The following is a 21,778-nucleotide window of genomic DNA, read 5'->3' as shown; positions in this document are numbered from 1 at the left end:
AAGTCGCATGGCCACTTTTGAACTTAGGGTTAACTTGGACAGAAATGTAGAGAACACTGATTTGACTTTGATAAGATTCACATCATTTCATTGCAATTGAAGACTGATTTCATTAAATTTGCAAATAGTTCTGGCAAATAATCAGTGTCATGCCTAATATTCTTGAGTTGTTATTGAATAAAGCATTCAAATCTTCAAAGAATTTTATCACAGTTTCAAAAAGCTTCTCAGGAGGCTTCCTAACTTCTGTGTGGGCAGACACTCAGTGATTCAGGAACAGCTTCTTCCCTTCTGTCATTTGATTTCTGCATGGACACTGAACCCATAAATACTACTTCAGTATATTTTTTTAAATTTATTTCTGTTTTTGCACTACTTATTTTAAATTAAAATAAGTTAACAAATTTCACAACATATACCAGTGATTCTGATTCGGACTCATTCTCAAAGCTCTCAAAAATAGTCAAGAATGGAGAGCATGGGAGTTGATTTTATATACCGCTGTATTTAACCATTTGTGCAGCCAATCACTTTGGGTTTTTGCCACATGATGTTGCCTGTGAACTGCACAGTGAATGGTAAAGCAGTTAGCTACAGCTTTTTTGAAGAAAGTAATAAACCCACAGTGGTGTCTTCTATCTGTTGTACAAGCAAGAATGTTGGTGAACGGAATGTCCTTCTCTTTGAAAAATTGCTCAACAACTTATAGTATTGATTCCTCCTTTGTATCTGTGTCTAGTCCTCTTGCAAATAACAACTCTTGAACCATGCTTTCATCTTTTATGAAGCAAACATAACCAAGAAGTGGAAATTCATTGCCTGGCAGGTTGATTCTTCCAAATGTCGAGCATATTCTGTTGTCGTATGTGTGTTCCACAATGTACCTTCCACATGCTCCGACATTTCATATATTCGTCTTTGAACTGAGCGGAATAACATTAATTATTTGGTCTAGTGACTTATGCAAAACCATTCCCAGAACCTCCATTACTGCTGACAGAATCGGTTCTTCTCCGGTTGTATCAGGCTTTCCAGATTTAGCAATGAGCAATGAAATGTGGTACAAAGCATGTTAACTACCACTATTCTGTTGTGAAGTGTGGGTGAACATGTTTTGAAAGGATTTTAGTCTCTGAAAGTTTTCATGAAGTGACTGAGAATAAGCCAAGTTCTTGTTTGCTTTATCAGAGTGTATTCTCTTCAAATGTTCAAGGAACCTGGATGGTTTTATTGCCTCATTTGAAAAAAAAACTTCTCAAACAACAGACATGTTGGCCCCTGTTAGGTGCTTGGTTCTGGTATAAATCCATCTCTCAGATGTTCCACACTATACTCTCTAGACTCCGTTTTCATTGGTCTGCTTCTGCCAATTTCATTATGGATTGACAACCATCCACAAACGCCTGTCATTTAAGTTATAACATCACCACCGCTCAGGCAAAACCTGATCCTCTGCCTGAAGGTGGGGCAGTGATATCTCAGTTGGGCTGTAGGCTAGAGAAATATGGTCAAGACCACTCAAAAGGGCGAATTTTGAACCTTGCATCACTGAACACCATTCCCTAATTCATAGGAATTGTATCACTGCTTAATTAGAATATGGGAATTGTATGAGTTTGCTGCAGCAGTGAACGGCAGTAATGGGCCCGGAAATAATACGACTTCCTCTGTCCAAATTTCTCACGATGGGGCAAGTGTCACATTGCTTTTCAACCACTATAATGTGTTTCAGGCAAATTCTAATAGAACGTTGGATTAGCAAGAGATGAGGTGATTATGAGGCACTGAGGATCAAATAAGTGGTAAATAGATACGACTCTTAAATTAAGCCTGTAATCGCTCAGCAGCCTCCCTTTGCTATCGAGTGCCTCCCCATTGCTTCCTTTGTTGCCCCCTTAGAAACTCCCACTGTCCCTGGGTGAGGGGGATGATACAGCCCACTTTGGGATCCACTAGCTTATACAGGATTAGGGGCCAACCACAGGCAAATGGATACCTTGGTCAACATGCAAAGGTCATGGCATTTCTGTGCTCTATGACCCTGCAACTCTATCCCTGAGTGAAGAGTCCACAGCCTCTGTCCAATGGCCATCTTTTTTTCCTGCAGCAGCACTCCACTCACCTTTCAGGTTTCCGCTCTCTCTATACATATTGTGTCAGTCACTCTCCTGTCATTAAGTTCTCTTCTCACTCCAGCAGGCCAACTACACCCGAGCTCCCCACAAAGTTTGGATCCCCTTCCACTGTCCCTGGAGTGACTCATTCCGTGTCCTCCTCCAGATACAGAACAAACTCCAGGTATGGTCACCAATCTCATGCATGATCAATCACCAATCACTCCACAATAATATTGCTAATAACAGCCAATAGAATCTCCACATTAAAGGCCAATAATACTTTGGAATTTGTACAATAGCTGGCCAATGTTAAGATTCTCTCTAGAATCCTTCATTTGCATCTTTATCGTGGTATGGCGAATGGCTCGGGTCTCCTGCTGTGCAAAGGGAGCCATGCTCTTCGAAGACCTTTCTCGCCTGAGTTGATAGCACATTATTTGTAATCTATTCTTGCCTGGACATTATCTTAACACACCCGCCCACAGAAACACACGCGCGTGCGCGCGCGCGCACACACACACACACACACACACACACACACACACACACACACACACACACACACACACACACACACACACACACACATACACACACACACACATATACACACACACACGCGCGTACATAGTGGTGCAGCAATTAGCTCTAGTGACCTGGATTCAATCCGAGCCTCCGGTTCTGTCTGGGTAGAGTTAGCATGTTCATCCTGTGACTCCTGGGTCTACCAGTTTCCATCCGCGTCCCAAAGACGTGCGGGTCAGTGGGTTAGTTGGCTGCTGTAAGTCACCCCCCAGTGTGTGAGTGAGTGGCAGAATATAAGGGGAGTTAATGGAAATTTGGGTAGGATGCTTCGTGGTCAGTACATATTCAGAGGGCCGAAGGGCCTGATTCTGTGCTGTATCACCCTATGACTATGATTCTAAGAATAGAGGGACTGCACCATACCACCCTTTGGCCCATCAAGTCTGTACCAACCATCAAGCACTCATTTTACATTAATGCCATATTGGTCTCATTTCCCATATTTCCTTATTGCAGATAAGGCCATTCAGCCCATTGAGTCTATGCCAGATAAAGCCCAATCCCAATCTTCTCCAATTGACTCTAGAACCTGTTCTCTCCCACATTCCCATCAAATCTACTCCAGATTTTACACTCACATACACACCAGTGGTCAATAATCCCACACAACCTACACACATGGGTGCAGAGCTCGGGCAACCAGAGCAAACGCACAGGGAAATCATGCCACCCTCTCACAGATGGCACCGGAGGCTGGGGTCATGCCTGTACTGCTGGATTGTGAGACAGCTGCTTACACAGAGAGTCGGTGGGCCTGAATGTTGCCAACAACATAGTCTCTGTTACTTACCGATGGGTAAAAGGAGGCAGAGGAGGGAGATAAGCTGGATAGACTTCATCCTGGTGAAGATACTCTCTCTCTGATCTCATAGTAAATTTGCAGCAGGATGTCACTGATTAAAGTTTTCTCTTGTAAACTCCGCCCACATCAATATAGCCAATATTACCAGCAAAGACCATGAACGATCCAATTAGGCCAAAATCTGGTTGGAACTCATCCAAGTGTGGGCAGATGATCCCTCTGGGTTAGCCCTTAGGACGATGCATCCATTTTAACTTTTATATCCTCCTCCATGACTCTCTCTATCTCTATTCCTATTGCTCACTAACTCTCTCTCTTTCACTCTCTCTATCTCTAACTCTCACTCTCATTTTCTCTATCTCTAACTCTATCTCCATCTCTCTCTCTCATGCTCGCTCCTCTCCCTCTCTTTCTCCATCTTTCCCTGTCCTCAGGTTGTCAAAGTCAAAGTCAAAGGCACCAGGCTTTAGGAAGAAGTCAAGCTGAGTTTATTGTCAGACTTACAAGTGCATGTGTGCACAGGTGCAATGAAAAACTTACTTGCACCAAGTTCACAGGCACGCGGCGTCAGATACAAACATTTATAAGTGTGAGGTGCTTCATTTTGGTTGGTCAAATATGATGGCAGAATATAGTATTAATGGTAAGACTGTTGACAGAGTGGAGGATCAGAGGGATCTTGGGGTCCTATGGACTATAGGACACTCAAAGCTGCTGCACAGGTTGACTCTGAAGACATACGGTGCATTGGCTTTCATCAATCGTGCGATTGAGTTTAAGAGCTGCGAGGTAATGTTACATCGGTATAGGACCCTGGTCAGACCCCACTTGGAGTCCTGTGCTCCGTTCTGGTTGCCTCACTACAGGAAAGATGTGGAAACCATAGAAAGGATGCAGAGGAGATTTATAAGGATGTTGCCTGGATTGGGGAGCATGCCTAATGAGAATAGGTTGAGTGAACTTGGCCTTTTCTCCGTGGAGCAAAGGAGGATGAGAGGTGACCTGAGAGAGGTGTATAAGATAATGAGAGGCATTAATCGTGTGGATAATCAGAGGCTTTTCCTCAGGACTAAAATGGCTAGCATGAGAGGGCATAGTTTTAAGGTGCATGGAAGTAGGTACAGAGGAGATGTCAGGGGTAAGTTTTTTACGCAGAGTGGTGAGTGTGTGGAATGGGCTGCCGGCAATGGTGGTAGAGGTGGAAACGATAGGGTCTTTTAAAAGATTCCTGGATGGATACATGGAACATAGAAAAACAGAGGGCTATGGGTAAAGCCTAGGTAGTTCTAAGGTAGGGACATGTTCGGCACAGCTTTATGGGCCGAAGGGCCTGTATTGCACTGTATGTTTTCTAAGTTTCTATGTTTACAAGAAAAATGCCTTTATTGTATCTGCCTCCACCACCATCACTGGCAGAGGCACAGGCACCTACCACTCTGTCCTGCACAAAACTCACCTCACTGTGAATGCATGCCCTCAGGAAAAAGATTTTCTTGTGACCACGTATCAAAGACATACAGGTCAGAGATTAATCGCCAGTGAACTGTCTCTCGCAGTAGTTGAGTGGTTGAGTGTATGTAACTCCCTCTGTAGTAAAGTTATCTGAACATGCTGTATACGTGTATGTATATATATTTTTTCCTCTCTCTCTCATATATATACTTCTCTATTTCTCTCTCCAATTCTGAGACTCTCTCACTCTCTATCTCTCTCTCCTGTTCTGTGCGTGTGTGTGTGTGTCTCTCTCTCTCTCTCTCTCTCTCTCCCTCACATGTTGATTTATCCCCACAACCCCAGTGCTAGTTGATGCTGCTGAGCTCCTCCAGCATTTTGTGTGTGACCCTCCGAAGGCCCCATTCCAGCTTGTATGTTTGTATTAGGTCACCCCTCATTCTTTTATACTTTGGAAAAAAGTAAATTCAAACCAGCTTCTTTTGATAGGACAACTCTCTGAATCTTAATATGATAAACTAAAATTTAATGTGATATTTAAGCAAAAACCTTCAAAAATTCCCACTCCCATAGTAGATTGAAGCCTCCAATTTCAGGTAACCTGTGTAATTCAGTCCCTTTTCTCTCTCCTCCTGATGTACCCAGTTCTTCTATAAAACCATAAGACACAGGAGCAAAATTAGGCCATTCGGCTTATTCAGTCTGCTCCACCATTCAATTATAGCTGATTTATTATCCCTCTCAACCCCATTCTCCCCGTAACCTTTGACATCCTGATCAATCAAGGACCTATCACCTCCACTTTAAATATACCCAATGACTTGGACTCCACAACCATCTGTGGCAGCTATCCCTGTTTATTCCACTCAACCTGCTTATCATCCACACACTCCAGTCACTGTTCTTCTCCCCTCACTGTTCCCTAATGCCCTCCTCACCTCCTTCACTTTATTCCATGCTCCATCTTCTTCGCCTATCAGATTCCATCATCTGCCACCCCTTGCCACCTCCACCAATCACCCGCCAGTCCCTTCTCCATCCACCTATCACTACTCCTCACCTGGATCCACCAATCACCTGCCAGCCCCTTCTCCATCTGCCTATCACTACTCCTCACCTGGGTCATCCTATCACTTGCCAGTCCCTTCTCCATCCACCTATTAATACTCCTCACCCTGATCCACCAATCACCTGCCAGCCCCTTCTCCATCTGCCTATCACTACTCCTCACCTGGGTCATCCTATCACTTGCCAGTCCCTTCTCCATCTGCCTATTAATACTCCTCACCCTGATCCACCAATCACCTGCCAGCCCCTTCTCCATCTGCCTATCACTACTCCTCACCTGGGTCATCCTATCACTTGCCAGCCCCTTCTCCATCCACCTATTAATACTCCTCACCCTGATCCACCAATCACCTGCCAGCCCCTTCTCCATCCACCTATCACTACTCCTCACCTGGGTCATCCTATCATTTGCCAGCCCCTTCTCCATCCGCCTATTAATACTCCTCACCTGGATCCGCCAATCACCTGCCAGCCCCTTCTCCATCCACCTATCACTCCTCCTCACCTGGGTCATCCTATCACTTGCCAGCCCCTTCTCCATCCGCCTATTAATACTCCTCACCTGGATCCACCAATCACCTGCCAGCCCCTTCTCCATCCACCTATCACTACTCCTCACCTGGATCCACCTATCACCTGCCAGCCCCTTCTCCATCTGCCTATCACTACTCCTCACCTGGATCCACCTATCACCTGCCAGCCCTTGTTCCACCCCTTCCCCTCACCTCCGGATGCCTCTCCTCTATATTTCAGTCCATATGAAGGCTCTCGACCTGAAAGGTTCCTGCCCATTTCCCTCCACAGACGCCACATGACCCACTGAACACCTCCTCCCCCCCACATTTTGTGTGTTGCTAGATAGCAACGGGACTGTCCCCATTGGTTCACGTTTCAAAGACCTGGGGATATAGATGTATGATTCTGTGCAAAAGGGGAACTGAGAAAGGACATTCCTGATATGGTGAGGATCTATTATCCTCTTTGTAAGGGGAAGGGTTGTAAAATCCAGACATTTATAAGGGAAATGGGGCGTGTCTGAGGGAGATAGTATGAGATAGTCATACAGGAGTTTATAGAACATAGAACAGTACAGCACAGTATAGGCCCATTGTCCCACCATCTTGTGACGGCCTTTTAACTTAGTTTAAGATCAAACTAACTCTTCCCTCCCACATAGACTTCCATTTCCCTTTCATCCTTGTGCGTATTGTACCATTTAAGAGTTTCTTAAATGGTAGTGGAGGTCTACAATCCATGCTCCCATCCTTCTCTGTGTAAAAAAAACTTACCTCTGACATCCCCCCTGTAATTTCCTCCAATCACCTTAAAATTATGTCCTTTTGACACTTCACCTGTGAGTCGGCTGGTGTGATATAGTGTGTCCGGTGCACCCGGTGTGGCCTTTTATATATTGGTGAGACCCGATGCAGACTGGGAGACCGTTCCGTGGAACACCTACACTCTGTCCCCAATGGCCACACATTTTAATTCCACATTCAATTCCCATTCCAATATATCTATCCATGCCCTCCTCTACTGTCGAGATGAAGCCACACTCAGGTTGGAGGAACAACACCTTATATTCCATCTGGGTAGCCTCCAACCTGATGGCATGAACATTGACTTCTCTAACTTCTGTTAATGCCCCTCCTCTCCTTCTTACCCCATCCCTAATTTTTAATTTTAATTTTGATTTTTTTTTCTTTCTCTCTTTCCCTCTCACAATAGCTCCTTGCCTCTGGTGTCTCCATCTTCCTCTGGTGCTCTCCTCCCCCTTCCTTTCTTCAAAGGCCTTCCGTCCCATGATACACCCCCTTCTCCAGCTCTGTATCCCTTTTGCTAATCAACTTCCTAGCTCTTAGCTTCATCCCTCCCCCCCTTGTCTTCTATCATTTCGGATTTCCCCCTCCCCCTCCCAGTTTCAAATCTCTTATTATCTCTTTTTTCCGTTAGTCCTGACGAAGGGTCTCAGCCCAAAACGTCGACTGTACTTCTCCCTATAGATGCTGCCTGGCCTGCTGCGTTCCACCAGCATTTTGTGTGTGTTGCTTCAATTTCCAGCATCTGCAGATTTCCTTGTGTTTGCGTCCTTTCTTATTAGTCATTTCTACCCTGGGAGAAAAGTCTTTTGGCTATCCAATCAGTATATGCCTCTTACCATCTTGTACACCGTAAGACACAGGAGTCGGATTAGGGCTTTTGACCCATTGAGTCTGCTATGCCACTCCATTATGGCTGATTTATTACCCCTCTCAAAGCCATTACTCTGCCTTCTCCCCATAACTTTTGACACCCCGACTAATCAAGAACCCATCAACATCTATCAATTCTCTTCTCATCCTCCTTCACTCAAAAGAGAAAAGGCCTTAGCTCACTCAACCAAAAAAATTTACAGAAGTTACAAGGTTAAAGAACAGTTTGCAGAGATGTGAGTCTGGGATTGACTGGGTTGCCATTCCAGGATGCAATGGACCAAATGGCCTTTTCAGTTTTAATGATTCTTTGGCTTTAGTTTATAAGACAGCTAAGGTTGGGGCTGATTTTCCAGAAATAATCTGCTTTCATGCATTCCTACTGAACCACATGCTACGCACAAATAGTAATTGGCTAATTGGAATCACTGGAGCCTGGAGCTCGAGAGGCTCGTGATTTAGCCAATGAAAGGATCTATTCTGCATGCTGGACAATAGTTGCAGGCTGTGTCCTGGCAACCACAACTAGGCCCCATCCTCCATCGTGGCTTCTCGCCGGGTGGGTCAAAGTTCAGATGGATTCTCACACGTCATGGAACTGTCAAGGCCAACACAGTTTGCTTCCTTGTCAGTTTTTTGCACATGTGGGTCAAAAGGACCAGGAATAGGACAAACAATCTTTGCTCCACATGATCTTCCTGCTCCTTTCCTCTCCAAAATCTATTATCTTCTCTGGCCAAACGTGAGTTTGTGCACTTTGAGCCATAGAGTCTACAGCATGGAACCAGGCTCTTTGCTCCAATGTCTCCATGCTGACTGTGTTGCCCAGTGAGTTTATCCATAGCTCTTTAAAAGCTCTCCCATCTGTGTACTTATCCAGATGGCTTTTATGCTAATGTACTTGCTTCAATCACTATTTCTGGCAGCTCATTCCAAATCCGCACTGCTCTTTGTGCAACAAAGCTGCCCTTGCTCCTTTAGGAGGTCAAATGTAAACGGGCAGTACATTGTTAATGACAGGACCCATTCATGTACAGCGGGAGCTAGGAGGTCAAAGTCCATCAATATCATCATGATGTGCCATTGCCTTCTTCTGGGCAACGTCTTTAGAGGATGGGTGAGCCCAGCCATTATCAATACTCTTCGGATGTTGTCAGTGGTTGCATAACCAGGTTTTGTGCTATGCTCATTGGACCATCCACCACCCGCTCCAATGGCTTCACGTGATTGGGGAAGTGGGGGGGGGGGGGGGTGGCTAAACATGTGCTACACCTTGCCCAAAGGTGACCTGCAGGCCAGTGGAGGGAAGGAGCACTTTATACCTGCTTTGGTAGAGACGTATCTCCCCACTGCCACCCAAGTCCACAGCTCCCTGAAGGTAGCTGTACGGTTTGATGGGGTGGTAAAGAAGGCATTGCAATGCTTGCCTTTATTAGTAGCAGCTCTGAGTTAGAGTCAGTGAGTTATGTTTATAGAAACTTAATAAAACTCTAGTTAGACTGCATCTGGCGTACAGCATTCAGTTGTGCTCACACCACCACCTCCCCCATTACAGGAAGGATGTGGAGGCTTTGGGGAGGGTTCAGAAGAGGTTTAGAAGGGTTAGATGGTATGAACTATAAGAAAGGTTGGGAAAACTTAGGCTGTTTTCTCTGGAGTTGCGGAGGCTGACAGGAGACATAGTAGAGGTTTATAAGATTACGAGAGGTGTAGATGGAGTAGACAGCAAATATCTGTCTGCTCCAAGTGTGGCCTCATCACGGCAGTAGAGGAGGCCATGGACTCTCCATCTGCCAGAAGAAGCAGGGTCTCCCAGTACTTCATCTGGCAGAAAAAGCAGGATCTCCCAGTGGCCAGCCATTTTAATTCCACTTCCCATTCCCATTCTGACATATCAGCCCATGGCCTCCTCTACTGTTGCGATGAGGACACACAGAGTTTGGAGGATTAACACCTTACATTCCATCTGGATAGCCTTCAACCTGATAGCATGAACCTCAATTTCTCAAACTTCTTCTAATGGCCCTCGCAACACTCACTATTCCCCATTCCCATTTCCCTCTGTCACCTTATCTCCTTCTCTGCTCATCATCTCCCACGGGTGCTCCTCCCCTTCCCTTTCTGCCATAGCCTTCTGTTCTCTCCTATCAGATTCCCCCTTCTCCAACCCTTTTATCTTTCTCACCAATCAACTTCCCATCTCTTTACTTCATCCCTCCCCCTCTCCGGGTTTCTCCTTTTGCCTACTGCCTTGTATTCCTTCCTCCCCTACCTCACCTTCTTATTCTGTCTTCTTATCTTTTTCCACCAGTCCTGATGAAAAGTCTTGCTCCGAAACGTCAACTGTTTACTCTTTTTTTTGATGCTGTCAGGCCTGCTGAGTTCCTGCAGTGTTTAATATGTGTTGCACCACATTTACTAATTCTTCCTCAGAGGTTAATTTCATTATCAAAGTATGTATGCAGAATACAACTTTGAAATCTGTCGTCTCCAAAGAGCCACAGAATACAGAAAACCATGTAAGTGGTTGAAAGAATGACGTTAATTCATCCCCCTGCACGAAAAGAGTAAGAAACAAAAACTTGCAATCCCAAAACACACAAACCTCTCCCTCGCACAAAACTTAACATTGGACCCCCACCCCCAGCTCACCAATCTACTACAAGAAAGAATGGGTGAGAGCACGAGAAAAACATAGAAAAGAGAGAGGCCAATATGAACTACAGTCCAATCCACAAATCCCAGAATTTTGATTACACCTCTGAGAGCATTGGGACCCGGTGGCCCCTCCGACAGACAGCTGCCACTTGAACTAGTAGCCCGTCCAATGGCAGTGGCTCGAACTAGAGGCCTCTCCAACGCCAGTGGCTCGAACCAGAGGCCTCTCCAACGGCAGTGACTCGAACCAGAGACCTCTCCAACGGCAGTGACTCGAACCAGAGGCCTCTCCAACGACAGTGGCTCGAACCAGAGGCCTCTCTAACGGCAGTGGCTCGAACCAGAGGCCTCTCTAACGGCAGTGACTCGAACCAGAGGCCTTTCCAACGGCAGTGGCTTGAACCAGAGGCCTCTCCAACGGCAGTGACTCGAACCAGAGGCCTCTCCAATGACAGTGACTCGAACCAGAGGCCTCTCCAACGGCAGTGGCTCAAACCAGAGGCCTTTCCAACGGCAGTGACTTGAACCAGAGGCCTCTCCAACGGCAGTGACTCATCACATTTTCTGATGATAAATAGAAACAAAATTGTTCCCTTTAGTATGGAGTTCAAAAACCAGGCAAATAGATGTAGGACTTAGCGGCTAGCACAACGCCTTACTGTGGCAACTGTAAGATCGGAGCTCGATTCCTGCTGCTGACTGTAAGTAGTTTGTATGTTCTCCTCTGATCACGTAATTCCTCTGGGTGCTTCACTTTCCTCACGCTCTCCGAAGATGTACGGCTAGGGTTAGTACGCTGTGGGCATGCTGTGCTGCCATTGGAAGGTGAGTGACACTTGCAGGCTGCCCAGTGCATCCTCACTGATTTGGTTTGATGCAGAATGACACGTTCCACTGGATGTTTTGATGTACGTGTGACAAATAGAGCTAATTTTTATCTTTTTGAGCAAAAGAGAATGGAAAGACAGAGAGTACCACACACAAAACTTCGGAGGAACTTAGCAAGTCATCTGGCATCTAAATAAAGAGTTGACGTTTTGGGCCGAGTCGCGTATCAGGGCAGATGTGACTGAATTGTCTTATGGAAAGAAAGATGTGATTAATGCAGGAAGGAGGGTGGTGAGATTCAGGCATTGATAAAAACTGCACATCAGCCTCAGCTCCCTGCCTATTCATACAGTGTGTCTGTCTAAATGACACTTGCAGGTTGCTACGTAATGAGCCGGCCAGCTACACAGGCCATGAAGTCTCCATTGTTACGCTCATTCAGGAGAGAGATGACTGGATAGTTGGATATCAAGTGATTGGTGGGGTAAGGGGAGGGCGCTGAGGTCGATCAGCCACGATCTTGCCGAATAGTGGAGCAGACGTGCAGGGTGAGGCAGTACGCTCTTAATGTTTTCCTACCGTGAAGAAAATCTAGAGGTCTAACGTAGAGTGGATCACATTGCTGCTTGGCCTAATGTCACGCAGCAGGGTGGCAGGCCTTTCTGTCTATCAAACCTATGCTAGCCATGAAAAACACACTTCCACTTATCTCACACTAATCCCATTCATTCTCCCACCTTCCCACCAACTCCACCCCACCCCCGGATTCAACCGCCCACCTACCTGATTTACAGCAACCAATTAATCTATCAGCCTCCCCACATCAGGTGAAAGCTGGACCTCCTGGGAAGGGAACAGGGAGGATATGCAAACAGTGCACAGGTTCAGCAGGATATTATGGGATCTTGATGTGCTTCATTAGGCCCCGTTGTTCTGATTATAATTCAGCTTGCACCAATGTCACTCGACTCACACTAATGTAGTTATTTTATTTATTTTGTCCAATATATATAATGTATAATATCTGTTCATGTAAGGTTTCGTTTTCTCAGAATCGTAATTCAGGCGTCTCTGTATTTGTTATTCCAGCGGATCACAGGAACCAGTCTCCTCACTATGTCAACACCTGGTTGCCTCAGTAAAGCTTCCAGCATAATCAGAAACCACATCCCGGCCGTTCTCCCTTCTCCTGCCTCCTATCAGGCAGGAGATACAAAAGCCTGAAAGCGCGCACCACCAGTAGCGTCTGTCCCACTGTAATCAGACTCGTGAACCAGCGTCTTGTACGATAACGTGGTCTTTTGGCCTCACATTCCGCCGCGTTGCGACCTTGCACTTTATCATTTACCTGCACGGCGCTTTTTTTCGGTAGCTTTTACACTTTATTCTGCGTTGTTATTGTTTTACCTTGTTCTGTCTCAACGCACTGTGGAATGATTTGATCGTATGAGCTGTGTGTGCAAGACCAGCTTTTCACCGTATCTCTGTACACGTGACAACAATAAGCTTTTTTTTGCGGCAGCAGTACAGTGCAAACACATGTAATTACTATAACCTACAAAGTAATTAACCAGTGCAAAAGATGAACAATGAGGTAGTTTTCTTGGGCCGTTTGGAACTGATGGTGGAGGGGATTAATACAGTGTGGGTCTGCAGGTGGTAATGAGAAGAGGGCATGCCCCAGAAGGCGAGGGTCCTTAATAATAAATGCTGCAAAGGGATAATATTCATGACATTTATATCCTGTGTGTGCCTGCCTGAGTCAATAAACTTGAGCGTGAAAGCTGAAAGTTGGTACAGAAATAGTCTCCATCAAAAGCTTTATTGTCAGTGTGAGTTGCTGCCACCTTGTGGAGCTATCAGATGCTACAGGCTTGTATTCCTCTCTTCACGGCTGATGAAGGGTCTCGGTACGAAATATCAACAGTTTATTCCCCTCCATAGATACAGACTGACCTGCTGAGTTTCTCCTGCATTTTGTAAGTGTTGCTCACGATTTCCAGCATCTTCAGAAGCTCTTGTGTCTCCAGAACGTAATGAGCCTCTTAGCTAACAGGCCAAGTATTCGGGGAGTGGGTCAGCTGAGGGCTGGGTTTTGAGGAGGGACAGGTGGGCAATTCCAGAGAAGCCTGCTTCACAGGTTGGGCTGTGTGAGTGTGCAGTAAGCAGAGATGTGAAGGAGACACCAGAAATCTCTCCATTTCCTTCCTCCTGTGAAGGTTCTGCTGACCTGTCCTGTGGCTTTCTCCTGCACAACCCTGTGACCAATGTGCAGCTTGGTTTGAATGAAGTGAGAGAACTTCAGTTTACTCTGACCATTACTCCAACTCTATTTTACCCTTCCTCACAATCTTGTCAACTCCCTGTGGCTCTGCCACTCACTGCACACGAGGGGTTAAGCCACCCCAGCACTCTTCGGCATGTGGAAGCTTCAGAGAGGGCGCAGACAGGATTTACCAGTACACTGCCTGAATTAGAGAACTTGTCTTCTGAGGTAAGGTTGATTGAGCTGGGGCTTTTGTCTTTGGAGCGAATGAAGACGAGAGGTGATTTGATAGAGGGTGTGCAAGATGATAAGAGGCACAGATCGAGTGGAAAGCCAGAGAATTTGGAAATGGCTAATATGAGGGGGCATAATGTTAAGCTGATTGGAGAAGAGTAAAGAGGGAATGTCAGAGATAATTTGTTACAGAGTGGTGAGCGCACAGAATGCCTTGACAGGGGTGGTGGTAGGGGCAGATACATTGGAGACATTTAAGAGGCATATGGTTGGTAGAACAATGGAGGGCTATGTAGGAGGGAAGGGTTAGATTGATCTTAGTCAGCTAGAAGATTAGCAGAGCATCATGGGCCTGTTCTGTGCTGTAATTTTCTAGGTTCTATGAATCCAGAATACCCAGGGGAAAGCTATTGAGTCACAGGGAGAACGTGCAAACTCCACATATCCAGAGGTCAGGACCAAAGCTGGGTGAGGCAGTGAGTCTGTTAGCTGGGGCATTGCACTATCTGTAACTGTTCTGTTGTACATGCTGGATGTGTTATGTTGGTGCTGGAATGTACAGTGGCCCTGGCAGGCTCCCCCCAGCACATCGTTAGGTTGTGTTGGTCATTAACGCAAACGATACCTTTCACTGTATATTATGATGTATACGTGATAAGTAAATGAATCTGAATCTGTGGAGGTCCTAAAAGGATTTTGGTTAACAGAGAAGATCGGGTAAACATTGTACTAAAAACCACAGCATACACGGTGGCATAGCTAGTGGTAGGTCAAAAGACTTTGATTATTTTTTCAAAACCAGCAAAAAGAAATTAAAATGTCAATAAGGACAGAGAAGATTGATTACAATAGAAAACTACTAAGTTACAGAAAGCTGCAGGTAGAGGCTCAGAAACATCATGAAGGATCCCATGTACTCTGCTCACTCCTATCCCCAGCAGTAACACTGATCAACCCACCCCACCACCGCTACTTTATCATGTTCTGTCAGTCACCTTATGTACTCTTGTGCCTAGTGTAACTTTATGGACATATAATCAATTACCTGTTTATATTTATTGTGCTTTTAATTATTATTCTTTACTATATGTGTATTTGTGAATTTGACAATGAACTTGACTTTGACGTATGGATATACAAATCCAATTAGATCAATTCCCATACATTTTAAAGGTCCTTTCAAGCTGGGATTGATAATAATAATAAAAATAATAAAATAGTTCATAATAATTAAATGGTACACATTAGAGACTGAGACACAGTATATATTCTATTAGTTTAATTATTGGTAGCATGAGGATAATTATTCCACAATGTGAAAGAATTAGAGCAGATGGCTGTACAGATCTATCATATGGGTTACTACAGCTACTACAGTAACATTTCTGAAGAAATTGGCTTACAGACAGCTCTCTGGAGCAGAACCATTGCATAATGTGGCAACAATCTGTAACTTAAACCAACACTTCACATCGGTCTGCATGGTAGATAGAAGAGAGTATAAGCATCACATAGATAACAGATGGACAAGTTTCAGATAGCATGGGAGAACATATAACAGTTCTCATAACGTAACATATAACACCGGGGCAAGGTACAGAAACAACTGCTGGGAGTAAAGTCGGATAAGGTGACAGATCCCTTGAGAAAAGAGATGAGGAGGAATTTCCTTAGCTAAAGGGGAGTGAACCTGCAGAATTCATTGCTATGGTCAGCTGCGGAGGCCAGGTCATTTGGTATCCTTAAGGTGGAGGTTGATAGCTTCTTGATTAGTCAGGAGAAGGCAGGATGGAATGGCAGAGCAGAATCAGTAGGCCGAATACTCCTACTCCTGTGTACATGGCCTGTGTTTCCTGTAGATCACGATGGGTAGCACCCAAGCTTTTTACAGGGTACACGGATAATGGAGCTACTGGTTGATGTTTTTCAAAACTATTGAGCTCTAGGAGGGTTCCCGCGGATGGGAAACTCCGAATGTGATTCACTTGTTCACCAAAGGAGACAGCAAAAAAAGTAGAGAACTATGGAGCAGTGTGCAGGTGTAGGTGAACCACTGGAATTTTCTCCCCTCCTGAGTTGGGGAGTCTGGATCACTGGAGACACTTAAGAGGAGGTAAATGGCCTCACTTGAGAAAATCAGATTTTGTCCTGTAAAGACAGGGTGCTGCCCATTGGGTTTATCAACCTGTCTGACTTTACTGATTTGGAGATACAGGGTGGGCCAGGCCCTACCGGCTCTTTGAGCCCCCAACCACCCGATTTAACCCTAGCCTACTCACAGGACAATTTACAATGACCAATTCACTTACTGACCGGTACGGTTTTGGACTCTGGGAGGAAATTGGAGCACTTGGAGAAAGATGGTTCATCCCACCGAGAGGATATATAAACACCCTATAGATGATGTTGGTATTGAACTCTACCCTCTGACATCCCGAGCTGTAATAGCGTTAGACAGTACGCCGCTGTTATGTATTCTCCCATACATTTTCAAAGCCCTTTGTCAAACAGTAATAACAATAATTAAATGATTCATGTTACTCATTAAAGACTAAGATACTGTGTATGGTCAATTAGTTTAATTATGGGTAGCGTCAGGGTGATAGTTAATTGGAACGGAACAATTACAGCAGGTGTTTGTAAGGTGATACAAATGTTAGTGCAGAAAAAAGACCTATGAATAAATCAGCTTTTGGAAGGTCGGCAGAAAGTAACCAAGGTGGAACTGGTGTGGAGAAAGGGGTGAATCCCTGGGGCAGATCAGCCATGATGATTTGGTGGGGGGGGAAAGCTTGAGGGGCCGAGTGGCTGACCCCTGCTCCTCGTGGCTTCAGCGGACTGCCCAGCAGGAACCCAACTGGCCACCAGGAGCTGCGAGTGAAAGGGAAATGCTTGATCTTGACACTAGGTGGCAATAAGGAGCCAGGATGGAGCGGTGTGGGGCAGTGCCGTGTGATAGGCGTTCTGCGTTTTGGAGCGGCCAGAGTGGCCTCACTGGGGCTCCACGGGACCACGCAGGCTCCTCTTCCAGTCGTAGCTTATAGGGGCCGTCAGGGCGCACTCACTGGCCCGGCGGCTGCACTCGCACCTCTGGATTTTCGCCACCTGCACGACAAGGGTGCCCGATCCCGGGCAGTGGAAACGGACATTGATAGTTCTGGTCGCAGATGGCTGGCAGCAGCGTCTGTCCTGGCACATCCCGCAGTACTTGGGCTTGTACTTCTTCAGGCTGGTGCAGCTTTCATACACAAACGCCTTGGGGACCTTCTCCTTGTACACTTTCAAGCAGCCGCTGCCTTCCTGAAACAAAATGGATTGGTCAGGAACGGTGATTCAACCAAGAGGCAGTGAACCAGAGAAAATCAGGGAAAGAAGTAGGGTACCACAGCACAGAAATTGCCCCTTCAGCCCATCTAGTCTATGATGTACCATTATTCTGCCTAATCCTATCCACCTGCCGGTGGACAATAGGTCTCCATACCCCTCACATCCATGCCCTGAGCCAAACTTCTCTCAAATGTTGCAATCGACCCTGCACCCACCTCTTCTGCTGGCAGCTCAACACCCTCTAAGTCAAGAAGTTCCTATTGTATATTTCACCTTTCACACTTAACCTATGACCTCTATTTTTAGTCTCACCCAACCTCGGTAGAAAAAGCCTCCAGTCACTGTAGTCTTCATAATTTTGTACCCATATTTCAAATTCTCCCTCAATATTCTACACTCCAGAGAATCAAATCAAGATTCAAGATGAACGTGTTGGCTGGTTTTCACTGAAGAGCCTTCCTGTCCGCTGTCATAGAGTTTCTATCCCAGGCAGTGATGCAGCTTGTCGGGATGCCCTCTGCTGCACAACTGTAGAATGTCATTACTATGGACATGTCAGATGAGCATAATGAGGCTACTTAACCTATCAGGTCTGCTTATCCCTCTCAACCCCATTCTCCTGCCTACTTCCCGTAACCATGGATGCCCTGACTAATCAACTTTTGCTCCAAATATGCTCAGTGTCTTAGCCTCCACCAACACCCATGGCATTGAATTTCACAAATTCACTCTGGTTCCTCCTTATCTCTGTTCTAAATGGATGTTACTCTATTCTGAGTCTGTGTCCTCAGGTTCTATACTCCCCCGCTATAGGAAATATCCTCCTGCCCCCATTTACTCTGCTCAGATTTTCAATAGTCGATAGATCTCAACGTGATCCTTACCCACCACCCCCCGCTCCCCCCACCCCATGCTTCCAGACTCCAGTGAGTACGGACCAAGAGCCTTTAAATGTTAACCGTTTCTTTCCCTGAATCATTCTCCTGAACCTCCTCTGGACCCACTCCAATGCTAGCACACCTTTTTTTCAGACAAGTGGCTCAAAACTGCTCACAATTTTCTAAATGTGCCTGTCCAATATGTAATGAGGCCTCAGCGTTACACCCTTTCCCATATACACTGGTCCTCGCGACATGAATGCTGACATTACTCTTGCTTTCCTCTCCACCTATTCAACGTGCAAATTAAATTTTATGGATTCCTGCTCAAAGTCCCTTTGCACCTCTGCAGTCCTTCCAGGTGAGGTGAAACTTCACCTGTGAGTCTGTTGGGGTCATATACTGTGTCCAGAGCTCCTGGTGTGACCTCTTGTATATCAGTGAGACCCCACGTAGATCGGGAGACTCTTTTGCCGAGCACCTACGCTCTGTCTGCCAGAGGAAGTGGGATCTCCCAGTGGCCACCCATTTTAATTCCACTTTCCATTCCCATTCCAAATTGTCAATCCATGACTTCCTCTACTGTCACAATAAAGCCACACTCAGGTTGGAGAAACAACACCTTATATTCTGTCTGGGTAGCCTCCAACCTGAAGATATGAACATCAATTTCTCAAACTTCCGCACCACTCACCACCCACCCCCGGCCCTCTCCTTCACCAATCCTCAACCCCTTTTCCTTCTCTTACCTTATCTCCTTGCCTGCCCATCTCTCCCTGGTGCTCCTCCCCCCTTTTCATTCTTCCATGGCCCTCTTTACCCACCTATCAGACTTCTCCTTCTCCAGCCTTGCGTCTCTTCCCAGCTACTTACTTCATCCCTCCCCCTTTAGGCTGAACCTATCATCTTGTGTTTCTCTCTGCCCTCCTCCACCTTTTGAACCAACTCATCTTTTTCTCTCCAGTCCTGCCAAAGGATCTCAGCCTGAAATGTCAACTGTACATTTTTCCATAGATGCTGCCTGGCCTGCTGAGTTCCTCCAGCACATTGTGTGTGTTGCTTGGATTTCCAAACACCTGCCGATTCTCTCTTTGTGATTCATTATCACCACATTTTTCTTGTCGAGGAGATCATCTGTCACTCTTCTAAGCTCAAGAGGTTGTAACCATAGTTTGATTACTTTCTCCTCATACAATGTACATCCCAGGAATCAAACTGTTTAACCCTCCCTCTATTGCAAATGTAGTCTTCCTTTAGTAGGGAGGCCAAATCATCAGACATTATTCCAGGCACAGTCTCATCAAGTTGAACAGTGTATCTCTGCTCTGCCTCTCAAATCCCCTTGCAATAGCAATGGGCAGCCACTGCTTCACAGCTCCCAGGAACCCATGTTCAATCCTGACCTCCGATGTTTTCTGATCGGAGTTTGCACGCTCTCCCATGCAGGTTTCCCCCGGTTGCCCTGATTTCCTCCCATACCCCACAAAAATGTGTAAATTGGCCATGGTAAATTGCCTCCAGAGAGTGGTTGAGTCTGATGGGAGTTGGTGAGACTGTGGGAACAATACAATGGGTTGCTAGCTATATATATGTGCCTAAATTGTTTGTACAGTATTGTGTACACACTCACATACACAAATATAAATATCCTCTATTGCAAATCATTGATATATATATATATAAAATACTGTATACTGATACTGTACAGTACACACACTAACCTAATCACAGGACAATTTACAATGACCAATTAGCCTACTAACTGGTCCATTTTTGGACTGTTGGAGGAAACTGGTATCCCCAGAGGAAATCTACATGGTTTAAGGGGAGAACATACAGACTATTACAGATGGCACCAGAACCGAACTCCCAATTCTGATGGCTTGAGCTGTAATAGTGTTGCGCTAACTGCTACCTGTCGTGGCGCCACATGTATCACACTTGATCGTTTAATTGCAAATCATTGATTTCTTCTATTAACAGCAGTTGTCCAGCACTAATCCCTTTGACATCCACTGGTGACCTCCCAGCCCTACCTGCCGATCCCGTCACTGTGCTTTCTACCAATCTTCACTCCATGCCAGCATAATATCCCAACACCACCACCTTCAATGCTGTTACAGAATTTCTCATATAGCAGTTTATTCAAAAGCAATCGAAAAATCCAAGCACACTATATCAGTTCAGCCTCTTCTATTCTTATAGTTAAAACCTCTGAAACCTCTAACAAATATTCATAGCATAGAACAATACAGCGCAGTCTCAGACTTCTTAGCTCACTGTGTCTGCTATACAACATGCCCAATTAAATTAAGTCTCTTCTGCCTGTACATGATCCACAGGCCTCCATTCCCTGTATATTTATGTGTCTGTCGAACAGCTTCTGAAACACCACTATTGTATCTGATTCCTCCTCTTCCCTTGGCTGCTCATCCCAGGCACCTCCAAACCTCTTTGAAAAATAAATGTACACTGTACGCCTCTGTAAAACTTTCTCCCGTACAACATAAAGTGCTTGACTGGATTTGTCAAATATGATTTCCCTTCCACGTTTACTCTGTGTGATGCTCATGTTTTATTTCAAGTGTCCTGTCAACAATAGTAGGCTCCACTACCAGCCAATTTCAAATAACTGTATTCTCTCTCTCTCCCCCTTCCTTAAACAGTGGCATTACAGTATTAATGCCAGTCAAGGAAAAGCTTCCCAGGCTCATCACAGCTTCCAGCTCTTGACCTTAGTAAGTCACACCTCTTTATGGAGACATCCTTGTCCTGTTCAAACTGATGAGGGTTTCTCTTTTAAGGAGTGGGCTTCACCCTCCAGATGAAAGCATTTTTCTTCATCTCCCCTCCAATCCATATACCAATGCCCTCTTTGTTTACACCACCAGGTTCAAGCACAGCTACTTCCTTTCAACCATTTGGTTCTTGAACCAACTGGCACAGCCCTAATCACCACCTCAGTAGAACAACACCATGACCACTTTTCTTTTATTTTAGTTGTGTTTTTTTTCTTGTAAATATGTTATAAATTTGACTTTTAGTTGCTGTTTTCTTGTGGATGTCATGTATCTGGTGCTATGTGCCTGTGATGGAGTTGGAAGTAGGTTTTTCATTACCCCTGTGCAGAAGAATGAGAGGGGATCTTATCGAAACATACAGAATTAGAGGCAGGAAATTTGTTTCCACTGGTAGGACAGACTAGAACTAGAGGAGGTAACGTCAACATTTGGGACAATAGATTCAGGATGGAGGTGAGGAGAAACTGCTTTACCCAAACAGCAGTGAAGTTATGGAATTTCTGCCAGGGAAGCAGTAGAGGTCACTTCATTAAATATATTTTATAGGAGATCTTACAGAAACGTATAAAA

At 45.4% G+C, this 21,778-nt stretch overlaps 2 protein-coding genes across 2 annotated transcripts in view; both read right to left on the bottom strand.

Annotated features, from left to right (window-relative positions):
- The window catches only part of lypc (ly6 domain containing, pigment cell), a 25,981-nt gene extending 9,410 nt beyond the window's left edge, over window positions 1-16,571 (bottom strand). The window contains exons 1-2 of the mRNA XM_059971228.1: window positions 16,512-16,571; window positions 13,110-13,257 (exon numbers count right to left, since the gene is read on the bottom strand). Of these exons, the coding sequence (XP_059827211.1) occupies window positions 13,110-13,257; window positions 16,512-16,571 (208 nt within the window). The remainder of the gene's footprint in view (window positions 1-13,109; window positions 13,258-16,511) is intronic.
- The window catches only part of LOC132394585 (CCN family member 1-like), a 26,497-nt gene continuing 20,174 nt past the window's right edge, over window positions 15,456-21,778 (bottom strand). The window contains exon 5 of the mRNA XM_059970905.1: window positions 15,456-17,502. Within this exon, the coding sequence (XP_059826888.1) occupies window positions 17,194-17,502 (309 nt within the window). The 3' untranslated portion in view covers window positions 15,456-17,193. The remainder of the gene's footprint in view (window positions 17,503-21,778) is intronic.

This window comes from Hypanus sabinus, chromosome 5 (genome assembly GCF_030144855.1).
Source record: "Hypanus sabinus isolate sHypSab1 chromosome 5, sHypSab1.hap1, whole genome shotgun sequence".
NCBI lineage: Eukaryota > Metazoa > Chordata > Chondrichthyes > Myliobatiformes > Dasyatidae > Hypanus > Hypanus sabinus.
Note: the sequence above shows the minus strand (reverse complement) of the source record. Positions and strands in the feature narration are given on the sequence as shown.